This window comes from Vanellus vanellus, assembly GCF_965231255.1.
Source record: "Vanellus vanellus genome assembly, chromosome: 15".
NCBI classification, from domain to species: Eukaryota; Metazoa; Chordata; class Aves; order Charadriiformes; family Charadriidae; genus Vanellus; species Vanellus vanellus.
Window position 1 is genome coordinate 18,289,140 of NC_138920.1, and position 18,221 is coordinate 18,307,360.

The window sequence follows — 18,221 nt, forward strand, 5'->3', positions numbered from 1 at the left end:
CCAAAGGAGCGCTGGTCAGCCTCCTGTGACTGCCTCATACACAAACTAGTACTGCACAGCCCCGACTGCTGCCGAATCAAACCAAGTGAATCGGTGCGAGTTCCTCGGCGCCGGCCCGAACCGTTCCGTACCGGCTGTTACTCTATCAGGTCTGTTCGCAGGTGTATGAGTGCTGGGAAAAGGAATCTGAACAGAGTGATGATGTTGCGTGCAAATTTCTTGGAGCACTCAGCGTTCTCAGAAATGTAAATAACACCATGAAACACCACATGGGATAGGTAAGCTGCTTTAATAATAATAAATTTATTAAGTGGCAAGAAGCCACTCTGCTTTGTAAACCGATTTTACTCAATCACAGTCCCTCTATTTTTTTTTTTCCTCATTTAACACGAATACATTCTGTAATTTGTATGTGAAAGATTTACGTAGAGATATGTTCTGGACCACTCTTGCTGATTTTACTGGTCAGAAAAAACATTAAACATGCGGAAACAGCACCTTATTAAAACTATAGGCCTTTTCTCATTACATCTCCTTTGCTGCTAAGCTAAATTGTCACTGAATAAGCCAAGTCTACAGAGTTTTTTTTTCCTTGTCCTGTGCTCTGAGATGTAGTGGGGCCTGCAGAAATGTCTGATAAAACCTCACAGATAACAAGTAACTCAGAAGGCTTTGTAAGCAGTAGCTGCAGTTGCTTCTTCAGACTAGAGAGAGCTTCTCATGCGCTAATGCACTTGGTTAGGTTTTGTGAGGAGCTCAGAGGAGGACGCGCCCTCTTCCTGATACAGTTTGTTGAGCCTGGACTCTGCACCACTGATATTGTTCAGCAACTGTCTGCACCAATAATTTAAAAAAAAAACCAACAAGAAATCAGGCTGTTTTTATCAGAAACAAGTAATAAATCTTATCACGGTAGTAAAAAAAATGGCAATTTCTGATGCGTGACATTTTCATTGCTTGAGAATGAAATCAGTGCAAAGTGAGGTAACCCACGCACCCCGTCACTTAGGGCTGGGGCGCATTAAACCAGGCGCCGCCTTTTGGAGTCCCTCTCCATATCTTCAGCGGGAGAGTCTCCATTGCACCCTAGAGGGGACACCATGTTTAGCAAAGGGTCTTCAGACGCCCCTCCAAACAGGGACAGCAACAAAGCCACACCATAGCCAGTAGCTCGTTCACCCTAGGAAAAAAACAAAACAAAACATAAAACCCAATTCACACTTCAGACTGTATAATCTGAATCTAGTTTTAATTTACCTGCTCGCTCAACAAGAGCAGTGATGGCGCACGGCCACAGCCAGGACCCGGGGTCCCTGGCAGGTCTGCTCAGCTTGTGCTTCTGTATCCTTACCGCTATCGGAGTCTGCCCCCGTTAGGTTAAAGCAACACATCGGTTGATTCACACGAGAACAGTGCTCACACTGACTCGAGAGTGGATTTATGCTAGCATTGTTCAGGGCAGGGAATGTTCCATCCAGCACGTGCATGGATTTGGAGTATGAGCTGAGTAAGTTGGGGGTAAAAATACAGGAGGCAGGGGGAGTAAATTGGCTTGTGTATATTCTTTTTTCCTAAAAAACAAGTTCCATCACCGTGGGGAGGGGAAATCCCCAAGAGGAAAGAAACGTTTTCTCCGCTGCAGGTCAGCAGGCAGGAAAATCAACTCTGGTCAATCGTCTTAAAACAATATGGGTGAAAATGGAAGGCTAGGATTATTGCCATGAACTGAGAGCAGGCAAGTTGTCAAAGTTTACAATGATGATGTTGCTGATTAAAGCATCAGAGTATTTTAAAGCAAAAATGAAAAATATGAACAGATGAAGCTACCAAAACAAAGAAATTCCCAACACAGATGAAGAGTCAATGCTTTTCGGAAGAACTCTTCTCCACCTAATTCTCTCGCTTCGAATTTGATGGCTCAGATTCAGAATACCCGCAGGCGCCAGCAGCTCGCTTTACCCAGCCTGCGTGCCCAGGAAAGGGCCACAGGTCGTATGAACATACTCACGGCGTGAACAGGCGCAGCTATGTCTAAGTGGACCCAGACCCCAGGCCAGTCAAAGCCAATGTGAGAAGCAATGAAGAGCCCGGCACAGGAGCTTGGAGTATTGTCTCGGTCCTGGAGAAACAATAAAAATACAGTTGGTCTTGCAAGAAAAGAGAATGTCAATGTTTTATTCTTGCCCACAGAAAAGACAGTAGTGCAAATCTAGTTCACAGCTTAACGAATGGCCCTGAAAGACACGTCTTTGCTGACCAACTATATTGTAAATCCTTTGACTTAATCCCTGGTAGCAGTCTGGTCCTGCTCAATTCCTCTTCTGCCCAAGCTCCTTTCCACAATGTTTTTGGAACTTAGTGCACACTGTAACTCTCACACACAGCAAAAGCAGCTGCAGCGATCCCTGAGGCTTCTTCCCTCGGTGTCCCGGTTTCTGCGTTCCCAGTTACTGTCTCTGTTGGTTATATACGATCTAAGGAATACTCGTCTTCACTTCTTAAACCGTCTCCATCCAGGAATTTAGCATTCATCTTAGTGGCACGCTTAAAAGGCAAGCAGCCCAAAGACACCCTTGCAGCAGAATACCCTGCTTAAAATTGACACTAAATATCAGCATAGTGCAAAATCCGCACGTAAAAGACCTGGAAGTCCATAATTATACAGCCCATTTCTAAAAGATTACAGCCCTTGTGAAGAGCTTTCAGCCAGCTATTAGCAGGCCAGCACATTACCAAGAAAACACAAATTTTTATGTCATAAATGCCATTTAAAGAAAAAAATATGTATCTTACTGCCACAGAGTTCTTCATATCAGCTACAGCAGAGGTAAATTCACTGAAGTGGAGCTCAGGGCAATACACAAGAGGATGGACCAAGTCTCCACAGTTCCTGCCAGCTTTAACACAGGCCTTTTCCCACTCTTCGTTATTGGTAAGGACAGCAGCATGATACTTCCCTGTAGCAATTCCCTAGTGAGATACAAGACAAAATCAGGAAGGATTCACCTTAACTGTGCGAGGTAGGATACTCCCTCTCAGCATTAACAGCTGCTTTGCACCTAACAAATCCACCAAGAAAAAAATGTCTCAGAACCACTCTACAAGACAGTAGCGTTACAGATGTAGACAGAGTCGTTGTAGCTACTGCTGAATCTTAAAATTTCTGACAATCCATTCTGCAGTGAAATAGTCTGCATTTGTCTGGCCTATTCAAACCACTGTCCCACAAAACCACTTATAGTTATTGAGCAAGCAAACCATACCACTTTACAATTATTTATCCTTAGAAATAAAATTAAATCAGTAATTAATTACAAATAAAACACCTAATACACACACACACAGAGGATACCCCAGCAACGTGTGTCAATCGCACAAACAGCCAGGATGTAACATCCTCATTCATTGGAAAGGTCGCTTCCTTCCGAATATACAAAACCCAGGAGCCACCATCACACCAGTGTTCCAGTAGGACAGTGATGGGAAACTTTCAAAGGACTCTTTACACCAACGTATGCAACATTCATGCTTCTAAAATTTGCCACCATTTCTCCTCCAGATATGAAGACAAACTAATTTTCTAGAAAATTAAACCACGAGAGTCACTGCTTGTCAATATAACCTTTTAAAAAACAGGAATATGTATCAAAAAATAGTAGCATTAAATTTGTACCCTTGTATCCTTCTGTGCATAACTTACAATTTAAGCCATTTTACGGACCAGAAAATTCCTGATCACTATCATCGAATCAGTTCTGCTAATTATAAAGCTATTGAATTGTAAACATCGAGTACTGGATCGCTTACATCAGCTGCTAATGTCATCAGAAGAATACAATTTTTTCTTTAAGCATGCAAAAGCAAAAAAGTTGCATAAAGAACAAAAAAAGCCTGCTTGCGTAATGCAGTTATAAGTGTAACTCATTGCTGGCACAAGCCATGTGCACAGGGGTTTACAGTCTCTGGGGCTGCGGTTGGCAACTTTCTCTTGCAGGAGCTCGGGAAGCCACCATCAGGCACAACAGTTCACATCTACATTCCCCCCAAGACCAGCAGGACACAGGCAAAGGCCGTGTGAGGCACAGGCAGCAGAAGGCGCACCCCCTGTCCGCGAGCAGTTCCGTGTAGGTACCTGAGCTCCAGTGAGAGTGGCCATATCAAGAATGATATCAGCTCCGAGATCTTTGCATGCGTAAGCTACTCCATCAGCCAGTATCAGTCTGCCTTCTGCATCAGTGTTGTTGATTTCCACAGTTCTAGGAAGAAGAGAGGGCTTTTAATACAACAGTGCTTCGGGCTGGAAGTTAGGACTCATCAGTCTGGACTAGAATACCGTATGAGAAAGCAGACTCAAACCTAACGTGCTGTCTTATTTGGCTCTGCAGGTCTGTACGGCTGCTTATTCCCCAGCTGCAAACATCCAGCCAGAGCGCACGTGGAAAAGGGCTGGGCCAGTACCGGCCCCGCGGCTGGGTCTCCTTGTTGGGCCGGTGTAGCGCCCGGCATGTCAAGCTGGGATTTTACAAATTACTGCCATACAAAGAAGTATCGTACTCTGCTTAAAACAAGAAGAGATTCTTATACGATGGTTACCTACGTCTACAACTGAGACAATATCGATACAGATGGACACAGAAAGCTGGTTGTACTGGAAAAAACACCTAAACCCGAGTGCTTTAAGGAAACTTCAGTGCATGATATATGACAGGTATTTTGATGTGTGTTTACATACCCAACAGGAAACTCTAAGCACACTTAAAACTCACTACTATGGCTGTCTGAAATACTACCATCAATATTTAGGGAAGCTGTTGAGGGACAGGTTCACAATCTGCATGGTACTCAGATAAACAGAACCAAAGATGACGTTTCCTCCCTATGTTTCTGTGAAAAGGGTAGATATATCTTACTTTCCAGAGTAAAGAACATGAATGTCATCAGGTCTTGTTGCACGTGGTCCAACTGCATTCTCAGCCAAACAAAAAACAGCGTGAAGATTGTCTTTAAAACCCTGGAACAACGATAGGAGAGAAATGGGTTTTGATTCACATCAAGCTAATTTATTGGGACTGAAATCAATGAAGGATTATGACTTCTTGACAGCAATGCCACTAGTTACACAGGAAATCTGTGAGGAATAGCTTTAAGCTGAGACCGAGAGCTATAGAAAGCAGGCGAGGAGGTAACATCTAACACCGGGTTTAGAGTTCTCGCTGTAGAGTGAATAAAAGCCTCTAACGCATGTGTCAGCCAAATGGGGAAGGAACCTAGAAAGCCCTTGTCAATTAAGCAGTGATCGGTACAATCTCCTCTCAGTGGCAAGGTATCCGAGTTAAAACGTCTTTTATATGCAGTGTGCAGATGCAACTGGAGGGGGTTATGTTTAGCCAAACGCGATTCCCTGGGAAGAGCAGGTTACAGCCAGCTCCGGCAAGATCCTCACAAGCACTACTCCAAAGCCCACTGAGCTCACCAGGAAACTGCCAGGCTCACCAAAACCAAACCCTGAGTCACCAAACTACAGTACTCCTCTATGAAAATCAGCAGAATACACCTCCAAAGACACAATGCTTCACTCATGTAATTTTAACACAACTCTAACATTGACTCACAACAGAGATCACAAACAACATGTCCGGACTGCCTAACTCCTTCACCTTTCATAGCCACCACGGAAAGATCCAAGTGACGGATGCTTTTGACGTGACAATTACAAAGGCTTGTGAGAGGACACTACACAGGCAGTCAGGATGCTTAGGATTGTTTTCCAAACCCTGTATTTTCCACTGCTTTTACTCAGTCTCCAATAACAACAAAGATACAACTGGGGCCATTTGAGAACCTGAGCTCCTTCCCATCATTTCTGCCACACTGAGGAAGAGCCCACAGCGATACTGGCTTTTATTATTTCCAGCACTTTCCACTATGCAGCCATTTGCATACTGCATGCTTTCCCTAAAAAAAAACAACCCCAGGTGAACGGACTCCATCTGTGAGAATTTTGTTGGAAAGTAACTTTGATCGTGGCAATCCTGGAACGTGGTGGTACTCCACCTCCCAGTGCATCTCCCAGCTGCCGATGACACAGCTCACTGCCCTTCAGCACCCAACCTGCACCACAGGTCAGAAACACACTACCAGGATCAATCCTCTCTCTTTCCATGTAAAACCAAAAATATCCACGGCTAAAATGAATTTGGGTTGGGATTTTTGGGGGGGAGGGTGGGATGGGAGCATGTTGGGATTTTTAATGCACCATTCCTGCTGGGAGGCACACAGCATATTCAAACTCTCTTTTTCCCTTAGCCTCCCCTTTTCTGGCATAGCCCATTCTGGTTTACTTCGGTTTAAAATCAAGTGCTCTTATGGTTATGGAAATTTATGATGATTTTGTTATTTATGTAACGGCTATATTGTGTGGATGGATCCTAGGAACAGAAAGGGAGACAGCAGCATTTCACAAATAAAAACATAGTTCCTCCTCAACTGGGACAGCTAGCCTTAAAAATATCAAATTCCAAGGGAAAACGGGGTCAGTTTTACTGTTAATCTCTTGACAAAAGTCCGCAGCTGAAGAAATCTGGACTTGCTGAATCAGCACATGTACTGAAGTCTAAAGAGCAAATGCATCAATCAGAACCTTTCACAATAACGGGCAGCATCTAGAAGCCATAAAGTAACTTTGCAGTTTCTAGTCCAGCCAGTGGGCAAACAGTATTGTTGGTGAGATAACCTTCCATCCATGGCCCTTTGCTCTTCCAAAACGGTCTGGGCAGCAAAAAAACCACTCTTTTCACAATCTCTCACTGGACTGCACCAAATTCTCCTCCTCCAAGTGGGAGATGTGGTTAATCTACTGTCAAAGTGCGAAAACCCCCTTCCAGTACCAGTTGCCTTTTCCTGAATCTCATTCTGTTTGTAGCTCTTCAAAATCAGGATTCACTGTTAACATGCAGGATCAAGAAGGATTTCAAAAACTTAAGTGAATGTTTTTCTCTTCTCCCTTGTGTGAAAGCTTACAAAGGATGAAATGCATCTTTCTAGGAAAAATCGCTTGCTTAATTTTGCCATCCAAAACCTTTGTAAATCACGCTGTAAAACTGTTGAACAGCATGTAGGCAGATATTTTCTGAAGATGGATAATAACCTCTGCCCCTCTTCCCACTGAGCTTTCTATCCAACACACGTTTCCAACTTCAGTCTCTGTGACAAAGCATAGCTAATTTAAACCTCTTCCAGCTTTATATTTTCTTAAGAGTGTTTAAAAAAAAAAAAGTCTTGAGACAGTAACTACAACAAATTCTTTCCACTGCCTATCTCAATACATTTCCTGCAGGGATTTCATTAACAAGTCTTCTTACATGAGGTTGTAAAATTATGCAGTGAGACCATTCTTTTGTTTTTACATATAAAGGCACAGATTTTTTGCAAGGTATGACAGCTTCTTCAGGCCCAGTTTGTCCAAACATATCACGGCCGGTTTATTCATTGTTTCAATAACTGCATATGAAATGACAGATCACTTACGCTCACACCTACTGTGACTGTGAATGCAACTTCTCTCGGTACAGATAATTACACGCAAAACTACTTTGGAAACAAGGACTGAATCACCAAAAGAACGTACCGCATCTATGGCTTTCCCACACTCTGCCAAAGCACTGTGTAAGTTCTAGCTCCTGTCCCTTGCAAACGCGTGATCTAACCTTCTGAAGGACTTAGTTACGGAAAGCGAGCCGTTTTGCCTAAGGTGCAGCTCACAAATCTGTTTTCAATTTTAAGTCTCTGCAGATAACTGTGAAGTTTACAATCTTTCCACATCAAACATGCTGCTAGGGCCAAGGCACAGAGCAAAACTGTTGAGAAATGGGAATTTGGCACTGATCATCCCCTGGACAAAGCTTCCGTCAGATCTATGCATTAATCTGCAGCAGTAAACGTTCTTTGAACTTTGGATACTCCTTGGAGGCAATAGCTGCTCTGTCAGCAAGACTCAGTCACTGGATTTGTGGAGAGGGCAGAGTTTTATTGGCAGGGGCCACTTCTTTTCCCCAACTCATATTGTTAAAGCGCAATACGTATTTTTTTTTAATTCTTTGTATTTCAATACCTGGCGTCTTCCCAGCTCCCCTACTACTTTCTGACCACAGAAGCAAACCAACCAGCAGCTCCTGATGAGACCAGAGCTGCCACTTCCCCAGTAGGTTAATATTAGAACTGGCACAGGATTTGGAGCACAGACAGACTCCATATCCCAGACTCATCCCCTTCTTTGCTTAGGGGACGACAGCTGCCCCAAATCCCACAGCTTAAACAAAATCAGCACTGGATAACTCAAGTATAAATCTGATTCAGAGAACCAGAAACCACTCAGTCCACAGAACAAACCCCGAAATTCAAGACTCACTCTTAAAAAAAAATTAGCACTCAAGGAATTTCTCACAGTTCTCAAGATCCCGGTGAAGATTTGAAATGTTTTCCTGAAATAGCTTTCTGCTATTTCAGAAACATTTCTATTGCTATTTCAGAAACACAGCTTTTCTGCTATTGAGCAGAGTGGTTCAAGATCACCAATAGCAGTGGCAGGTCAGAACTTCAGGACTAGACTGGCCCCCGCATCTGGGAATATATCCAAAACCCAAACTGCTCCTTGGCACTGCCGGGATACATGATATCAATTAACATGTTTTACTTACTTGCTTTACAGTGGCTTTGAAGGCACCCAAAATAGCAGCTGCTCCACCACAGTCTCGTTTCATTCCAGGCATCGTAGTCTGTTTAAACAGAACCACAGGTTTATTTTTTTTCTTTAAAAGAGAATTTCACAGCAATGCCTGCTAAAACTAGTATTTCTGATGCTCCTGTAACTCTGGTCTTGACAGTGCCCAGCCATAACAGAAACATGAACGCGTGCGCTTGCTTATTGGTGGATCTTGCCTTAGAACTGGAAAATACTAAACCACTGCTGCTAATTTGCCAGAAAAGAAAAAAGAAAAAGGTTGTTTACAAGATTCGCACTGAGGCTAACTCAAACGGGTTTTGGATCTATCTCCAAAATCGGAAATTAAACAACTTTGTTTCTAGCTTTCTCCTAGCAGTGGGCAACGCTTCAAGGGCAAAATACCAGGTAGCTATTTAACTGCTCTGTAGAGTGTTTCTTGAATCCTATTTGGTCTTCTCCCCTGACAGTTTGTGTCCATACAGATGACAGTAGACCAAGTGTTTACTCAAAAAAAAATATATTGGTTTCCTACAGACATTAACTGAGTTACTTCCATCAGAAAACGACACTGTAAGCAAAGGCAGCAGCAGAACAAGTGTTTATGTACCTTTCCCTTAATGCTGAGTCCTCCAGTGTCATACACAATGCCTTTGCCCACCCATGCGATGGTCTGTGTAGCACCATCTGGAGTGTGACTGAGAACTGCTAGGGCCGGAGGGTGCAGAGCTGCCTTGCCAACTCCGTAGATACCTGGAAAACAGAGAATTAAACAACCTGTGGCGAAGAAAGACCGTGGGGAGCAATCTGTGGCTATTTTCTGTAAAACATCTTGGCATACTATGGGCAATAAAACCGTTTCAAAAATAAATATAACACAAATAAAAGACAAAAATAAACATAACGCAAATAAAACACATTTCTTTGATTGTAAAATTTTACAATCAAGATAGCAAAACATTCCAATTAACTGCTAGGATAAAAGCTGAATTTTCAACAAGATATACCTCCAAAGCCTCTCTCTTTCAGCTCCTCATCTCGAATAATGGTAGGAGTAATCCCAAGATCCTTGCCAACTTTTTTGATTTCCTTAATCATGAAAAGAAAAAGGACATTGTCAGTCAGTCATCAGAAGGACACATTTGTGTCTTTCCACACATATGGGTACCCACTTCAGGGCTCTGTGTGATTTTTGCATACATACACATACAAACATTCACAATTTTGGGAGCGGTGCTGGTTTTCCAATGGCCTAATTCCACTGAGACATCCTTGACTTACTGTGGCATGAAATACAAATTTGACCTTTAAGCCCCGCCAACAGAAGAAATCTTCAGAGGTAAAGTCCAGTATTCACTCTATTGGATCATGATGCAATAGGACAGGAATATTTTCATTCTCAACAGCTTGCCAGACCTTTATGATAAAACTCATCTGGAACCATGTCAACTTCTGCCCCATAATTTCAGAAACTCTTACCACCATCAGGCTTAAGGCAACATTAGCACTGGCAAACAAGCTAGTGTCACAACTGAATCAAGAACTCATGTCTTCTGACGCCCAGTGCCTTAACCCAAGCTGTACACTCTGCCTCCTTCCAACTTGGCAAAGTTCTACAAAATATTAAAGGCCAAAGAAATAGCCTCAGCATCCTTGGACAGGGTCTTTGATGTGGTTCCCACTGCTGACATACAAGTTTTGCTAAGAGATAGCAACACTAGTTCTTGATTACCGTAGTCTAGACTTACGATTAGTAACTCTTACTCAGCAGGTGTATTACCTACCTCCAGGAAGTTATCCGTGTTCATCTCATTGCATGGGGTGTCCACAATTCGAGCAGCCAGCCGGACTCCTTCTGTGGCACTTGCCAGACACTATGAAAAGAAGCGAGGACACCTGAGAGCTGGCCTTGGTTTGGCTGGTTTTCTGAGCAGCTCTGCATTCAGTCCTACGCAGCCCATGCCAGATGTGTGGTTCCTCCAGAGCACAGTAATGCTTAACTGCAACTGATCACCGGCAGTCGTACAGTATTAAATAATGCCAACCAAGCTAACCATTATTTTTCGTATGTGTTAAGCTTAAGTTATTTTTCCCCGTGCTCTAATTTCTAAGCAACTGTATTCCTTCCCACGGTGAGTCGATATTGCAAAATTAGTAGCCTTCTCCACTATCAAAGGGAGACCGAGAAGGCAATGTGAGGTGAGGGAAAGAAAGATAAGAGGAAGCCAATTCAGGAAGTCACAACGAGCTTGTCGGCTGCTCGGGCTAGAAACCTGCAGAGATTACATATTCTACAACATGGGAAACCGCAAAGTTTATATACAGCGAGCAGAGTGGCTGAGAGCAATAAAGATTACCACCATAAGACATCCTATATGGCAGGCCCATGGGGAATGCGGAATATTTCATATTTGTGTAAAACATGCACGCATCATTTTCCTCATTCCTGTGGCAAAACGGACTGACCCTCACCTGGACTGAGTAAAAACTTATGCAGCCAAGAGCAGACAGAATCTAAACGGTCGGCAGTGAGCATGCCCAGGCCGCTTCCTTAAAGAAGGATCCTCCTGGCAAAAAGGACAATGAGGGCACCAGACACTAAGCTTCAACTGCTAACTCCTGTGAATCAGCAGCCCGAAACAAAAACACTAGGTGGAAGGAAACTTTGTTCACGCTTTCCAGTAGCCACACTACGCTGCAGACCACACACAGCAGACGGGGGGGTCAAGACGGGTTTCAAACGAATACGAGGTGTTGGATAGTCCTTCGTGCTGAGGTATCTGAAGTCTGGCTTGGCCAGACTGCCCTAAGGACTCTATACATTCCGTATCCCAGCAGACTCGTAAACCTTGGCTTGCTTTGGAACGGTGCCCGACTCCCTACAATTACTTTCGATTGCGTTACTTCCCCTAAAGGGATAAGGACCTCCTCGGGAGCCAAGCGGGGTTCGGAGTGATTCACCGTTAGGGCCGTGCAGGTAAACCGAGGTGCTCTAACCCAAGGGCCAAGTCCAAGGGAAACAATATGACTTACAGAAATAAGCTGTGCCTGGGTTTGGCTTCCAGGGTAGGCAAGAGAACCTGGATAATGGCAGCCTTTAATAAGCGCCTTGTAAAACTGTGACAATCCATGCTAGTCCTCGCCATAAAATAGCCTGACAATGCAGTAGGTGCAAAACACAGCAACATGCCAAGGGAGAGGTTTGCTAAAAAAGCCTACCACGTGCCTCTTCCCTGCTCTACACTGGCTGCCCGGTGCTGGTTGAATTTAAGGAGCGCAAACGTAGCGTGGAGGAAGCCAGTAATAATTTTGGCATTGACATCAAGGGGAAGAACAGGAGGTAGAAATAATTTCAGCTTTGTTATTTAGTTATAAATAACCCAAGTGGTTTGGAATCTACCTATCCAAAGGAACTGGTTTTGACACCAGCTATGTTTTTTTCCGATTTGGGGCACGGAAAAATTGAGTGACAGACAGTTGTACTTATAGCATGTATGTCTCTGCCACTTTCCTGAAAACCAGACTGTGGCCAAATCAGTTCATAGAGTAAAGACAAAGTGTGGAGGAAAAGACACTGAAAGAAAAAACAAAACAAAACAAAAAACCAAACCCCACCACCCTAAAGCTGCAATTCTGTGAATTTCAGATGCAGCAACACCATATCCTTTGTCAAATCCACTGCCAAAATTTTTAAGGGATTTGTATAACCTCTCTGACTGATCAGCTCATGAGTGTCCATCTGCACTGAAGCACGGAACCTGGAGCCCTGAACAAGAAGCTGCCCAACAGCTTAAGGGCAAACCTTGGAATTGCTTTTAAGGTAGAATCCTGAAGGGGAATGAGCTGGCATACCAAAAGTTACCTGATGTGGAGTTTCCTCTTTGTGATAGCCAGGTGCGAGGGAAACAGTCTTTGGTTATCCGCTATCGAAAGACGACTCAGACATATTTAAGTGTTATATTTAGCTCATCTCCAAGCTGTATCATTTCTCAGGGCCTCGTTTCTGGCTACAGTTCTGCTAGAAAAACTCAGCCGAAGAGGTACATCAGACAGAAACAGCAGAAGGTATACGTGATCCCAGAATAAGCACCGTTTGGGGACTTCACTATGATATTTACCTGCACAGCCACATACAGGTTTTGCCTGGCTAAAAGTAAGTGAGAAGCCCACACACCGAAGGTAATGTAACAGTAAAGGCTAAAAATACACTACTTGTATCCATGATAAACATGAGAAAGGAGACATTTCTTTGTGCTATTCGTTTGGTGTTTTCCATCCCCGAAACCTAAATGTTGAACAACAACTTCAGCCTTTGTTGCAATAATATGTTCAATATTTCTACTCACAGGTGCTGTGAACTGATCAATTTCAAGGAACTTTGACCTAGGATAATTTATTACTTCTGATACAACACTTATTCCATATATAGCCCGAGACAGCTGTATTTGTGCACGCAACAAATTGAAGAAAAAAAATATATTTCAGGGAATAGAAGAAAAAAATGATCTTACTTTAAGTGTTGCCACTTCTATTGGTCCATTGTTTTGTCCAACGAGGAAAAACTCTACCGTTACAGTTTTCTTCTCTGTGCGTCTTGACGCACTGGACCGATGTGTGAACAACGGGAAAGCCCTGGCCAACGCACAAGCAGAAGCGAAGACTTCAGACCGCTCGCAGACCATCTGAAGCACCAGCCAGAAGACAAACAAGTTGGACAACATTAGGGGTGTGGAAGACTGTATTTAAAAGGACCTATTTATTACCTGTGATACTATTGGTGAAGGGGGGGGGGGGGGGGGGGGGAATAACTGCTGCCTGAATCAAGACATTCTCATACATCGTGTTGTGCATGGATGGAGTGGTGGTACAAACAGCACCACATTGAACTGGTTCAGATCGTTTCCCATATGGAAATAAATTACACTGCTGGACTTGACTGTGTGGGAATTAGTACATCTTTATAAGGGAGCTGGACTGCTTTAATTATACTAGTGCAATTAATGCAGGTTAGCCTACAGATCAAGACAAAAAAAGAGCATGGGAGCCATCAATATGTGTTCAAAACAAATTAAACAAAGTGAGAAATGATATGAGAATGTGGCTAATATTAACCCCAAAGCTTTTTAACATGTAAAATATTTTTCTGAAGTTCATTACTGAAATTACCAATGGAAAGCAGTTTAGCTAAACATTTTCAAAGTTGAGGGAAAAAAAATTAAGTAGACTTATTACTCTTGCAAATAAGTTTTCCAAGTGAAGAGCATAATTAGTTTTTGTTACTGACGCTGACTGTATGAGTCTTCTGTACAACCTAGAAATCTGAGTTAATCTGGAGAAGCCATAGAAACAAGTAAAAAATTTAACAGGCTCATACAGAAGATGACCAAAGCAGAGCTTATCCTGCAAAGGACTCACATTGGAGCATTAGTTTGCATTAAGACTTTTAGAACTTGCTGAACACCACAAACAAGGCACCTTAAACAGGTTACGACATACAGACACAGCACTCTGCAGGCAGGCTACGTCCGTCTTCTAAAGCATGTGCTAATGGCATAAATCCTAATTTGAAAAGCCAATACCGGTTCCCCACGCATGGACATTCCTAGCTGAAGACATTCCATACATATCCAACCTTAATTCCCTCCAACTGCTCGAGCATTCATACGCTATCACAGTCAGGTCTTGTTTACGCGTCAGTGCAAACCCACTTATAAATGTCAGTATAATTGTATCGGTAAAACCTGCCCACCTCCAGTCTCTTGGATACAGCCAAAATCCTGAAAAGTTGAGGAAATACTTGACTAGGCATTTCACCAGAAGCAGTTTCAAACAGCCACTTACAACAATACATCTGTTGACGCCTCCTGGAAGGCAATTTCTAACCAGGCGGGTGATGAACTGAGCTGCGGAGGGACTGTTGTGCCGGCTGACCCTGGAAGGCAAAGCGGCCACAGTGGCGTAATTCAGGTAGAGAGGACAGCTGTCGGTGGGGTTTGGGTTCAGAGTGCTTAAAGCGGATTGCCATATCTGGGGAGAAAACAAGAATTTAAAGACAAAGGACTGTATCAGGCTTTTCTTTCTATCTCACTCCCACTATATTTAGGCACTCTTTAATTAAAGGATTTTAGGTGTTGGATACAAAGAAATTGTGTGGATGCTTTTAAACGCGAAAACCACTATAGTGGAAAGAAACGGGAAATACGACGAACCTGTGCGTTAACCAGAGAACACAAACGCGCTTCCCATTACAAGCATCTCTTTTAAGCCCTACAAATTACAATTTAAAAACGCACCGCACAGCGCAAACGCTGCTTCAGAGCTTTTCTGAGACCGTCTTCCTGGAGACGGATTGATTTACTCGTCCCGAGTTACTGTTTCGCGCAGCAATTGCATCAAAAGCAAACACAGCCGGAGGCGGCGCGCAGCCCCGCCGGACGCCCCCCGCCCCCGCCCCCGCCCCGCGGCGCTGCCCCCGGCCCCGGGCACGGCACAGCCCGCGCCGCCCCGGAACGCGCCGTCGGCTAATTGCGTTAATTGCAGACGCGCCCGCGCTCTGCAGCGGGGACGGGGGTAGGGGGGGCTGCGGCTCCCCCCGCCGCAGCACCAGGCGCCGGCCGCCCCCCTCCCGTCGCCGGGAGCGGCCCCTTCCCCGTTACCCCGCCGGGGGTCCCGGGGGCAGCCCCCGCCCGCCGCAGGCCCGGCCGGGCGCGCCCCGCACCACGAGGCCGCGCGGGGCGGGGGCGGGAGGGGCGGCCCGGGGGAGGCCGGCGGGGGGGGGGGCCGGCGTGGGGGGGGCCGGCAGGGGGGGGGCCGGGGCCGCCGCCTCGGGGAGGGGGGGGCGGGCGGACGGGGCCGGGGCCATCGCGCTCCCGCCGCGGCCCGGCCTCGCCTCACCTCCTCGGTGACCCGCGGCTGCAGCTTGCCGCGCAGCTGGGCCCAGGGCAGGCGGTGGAGGTTGTGGAGCTGGCCCAGCACGAGCAGCGGGCGGCTCTGCGGGTCCGCCTCGCCGGCGCTGGCCTGGAACTCCAGCTGCACGTTCGCCATCTTCCTGCCCGCCGCCCGGCGCGGCCCGGCCCGGCCCGTCCGCACGGCTCCGCCCGGCGCCGGCTCCGCGGGGCGGGCAGCGCGGCGGGCGGGCGGGGCCGGGACCCGGATGCGACGGCGGCGGCGCGGCCCTCCCCCGCCCTCCCGCCGCGGCCCCGCGGGGTCCCCGCGCGCCACAGCCGCCGCCGGGAAGGCCCCGGTGTGCGACCCGCCGGCACGGGGGGGTGCGTGGTTCTACGGGCTGGGGGGAAACCGGGCACAGCCCCGCGGCAGCGCCCCGCCCGGCCCCCGCTTCCCCTTCGTAACGCCGTTTTGGGATGGGAACGGTGCACTTTCCTCTTTTCCTCACGAATTCTACGAGCCGGTGAAACGTACATCTGAAAATATCCCAGAAACAGGAAAAAGCCAAACTAGGCTCTAAGGTACAGCACCGGGATTCACTGAAAGGAAACTGTCTTCAAAACACCAGCTTTTGTAGTGAATTTAAATGTTTGTTTTAAATGTAACAGGGTATTTATTCTCATCTTTTTATATTTGCCAATCACCTCCTATTAACGTCAGGTCAGTCGGGAATCGATACTCGTTAATCGGCAGCTGGGAAAATCTAACCATCAGAAGGGGAGCGCACTTCCACTGGAACAGTGGACGCTGGTGCACGTAACGGAAACACATCTAAAAAGAAAATAAATGGGTTGAATTGCAGAAAAAGCTTCCGTAGAGTAAGGTCTGTCTTGGTCCTTAAAGGCACATTATGGAAACTTTATTGCCTGATACTTTTAAAATTAGCCTGAATATAAGATCTAGCAGAATCTGTTGCAGAGGTCCATCACGCGTGGCCATAACCCAACAGATGAGCTCCAGCTCCAGTGTTTCCGAGTCTCTTTACTGAGCCACAGAACGTGAACCATTTAGGGGCTCACTGTCACTTCAAGACACGAAAGACATCAATAACACACCGCCATTATTTCAGCATTGAGACATCCCAAAGGCTCACCCAGGCAGTGAGCTCCTCGTCACGGCGCCGGGATCCTGCTGTTCCTGCTACCGCAGCAGCACCAGCGCTGCGCTGTCCCCGAGCCCCCGTTATCGCAAAGGTAAACAAAGCGGAGGAGACACTCATCTAACCCTCCATCCTTCCCTCATGGAGGTCACGGCAGCAGAGGAGGGGCCCCGTCAAGGCAACAGACTGAGAAAGTCAGTTCGATCCACAGCACAGAAACCTGCATGCTTTCCCCCAACAGTTCCCGCAAACGCCTCTGCTCGCGGGAGCCACGGTGGAACCTGCAACGCGGACCGATCTCCCGTGGCCGCTCCTCCGCAAGTTGTAAGTATTTATGAAATTAAGTGACTTAAATATCATCTTACATAACCCACCACAACTGATATACAAAATCATAATGGATTCCCTCTTTTAATGAATTGTAATTTATCTGGGAAGGCAAGTTTGGGTTTCTTTTGAAGACAGCGAACATACATTTTTTTCCAACAAAATCAGATTCACTGTCACCTATGCAAGAACTGACATTTTGCAAGGCTGTACCAAAAGCAAGGTTTCCAAGGACGTAAGCAAGAGAGATGACTTCTTTGTGTTTTAAGTGTCTCATAAAAGCAATTCCTAAATCAATGCAATCTAGGCAGCCTCAGTGAACGTTGTTCCAATTACATTAATTTAAATTTTCAGCACATTCCAAAATACACCGAGCAAGAAACCAATTCTTCCATTTTACTTTTCAGTTCCTATAGAAGGCCTGCAGTAGAAAGAAATTCGCTATCACAGTGCTTTTCATACCATCATTTTCACATATCACTAGAATTAACTTGCGTTAACAAGGAGTAGCAGCTCATTTTTGCACGCTTGCATGCATTTTAATGGAGAAATTCTGTACAAGCTGACAGCTTTATCGGTCATTACCCCCAGGTGGGGGGCCACAGGCTCTCGGGCGATGCTCTAGCAATGCTGTTCTGTTGCAGTAACGCAGTTTCCCATTGCACTTTGTAAGGAATCGGAGGTTCTGTACACGCCGAGAAGGATCCAGCAACCACAAAGAGGCCCCATTCCGCAGCAGAGCGCAACGGCTTTCTCCGCAGCAGCACGGAGCCGACCGCGGGGCCGGGCAGAAGCGCCGTGGGCAGGTTCAGGTGGGCGGCTCTTGCTCCTCTGACTCCGGAGCAGGCAGCAGCCCCGGCACAGCCACACTACCCCTCAGTGGCAGCGGCTTTTCGGGGCTTTCCCTGCCCAGTGGCGCAGATGGTGCCCCCCTGTCACACACCGGGCAGCGAGATTGTCACAGAGCACTGCACGAGGGTTTGATTGAGCTGCTGGTGGTTTGGACTGAACTGTAACAAGCTAGACATCTGCAACGATTTAGAAGCCCAGAAGTTGTCTTGCTGAGGTTTTTTTCCTGGGTATAATCATCTTCAATAAATTCCAGCTCAAGTTACACAGGACAGTTGACAT

General features: G+C 45.9%; 1 protein-coding gene across 1 annotated transcript; it reads right to left on the minus strand.

Moving 5' to 3' along the window:
- Positions 1 to 270: 270 nt before the first annotated feature.
- Positions 271 to 15,811, minus strand: NPEPL1 (aminopeptidase like 1). The gene is made up of 12 exons (XM_082491261.1): positions 15,614 to 15,811; positions 14,561 to 14,746; positions 13,231 to 13,401; positions 10,504 to 10,593; positions 9,727 to 9,808; positions 9,330 to 9,472; positions 8,697 to 8,774; positions 4,911 to 5,011; positions 4,133 to 4,256; positions 2,794 to 2,970; positions 2,009 to 2,119; positions 271 to 1,180 (listed from the first exon to the last, which is right to left on the minus strand). Exons 1-12 carry the CDS (start codon positions 15,761 to 15,763, stop codon positions 1,022 to 1,024), a joined length of 1,572 nt encoding a protein of 523 aa, XP_082347387.1. The 5' UTR covers positions 15,764 to 15,811; the 3' UTR covers positions 271 to 1,021.
- Between the last annotated feature and the right edge of the window lie 2,410 nt (positions 15,812 to 18,221).

Bases quoted from the DNA above. Each gene is read 5' to 3' on its own strand.
- NPEPL1 (XM_082491261.1), bottom strand. From the start codon at position 15,763: ATGGCGAACGTGCAGCTGGAGTTCCAGGCCAGCGCCGGCGAGGCGGAC. The intron at 9,473-9,726 runs GTATATCTTGTT...TCTGTTTTCCAG, and splicing joins GAAAGAGAGAGGCTTTGGAG to GTATCTACGGAGTTGGCAAG. The intron at 1,181-2,008 runs GTGAGTATGTTC...TTTTTTTCCTAG, and splicing joins TAGCTGCGCCTGTTCACGCC to GGTGAACGAGCTACTGGCTA.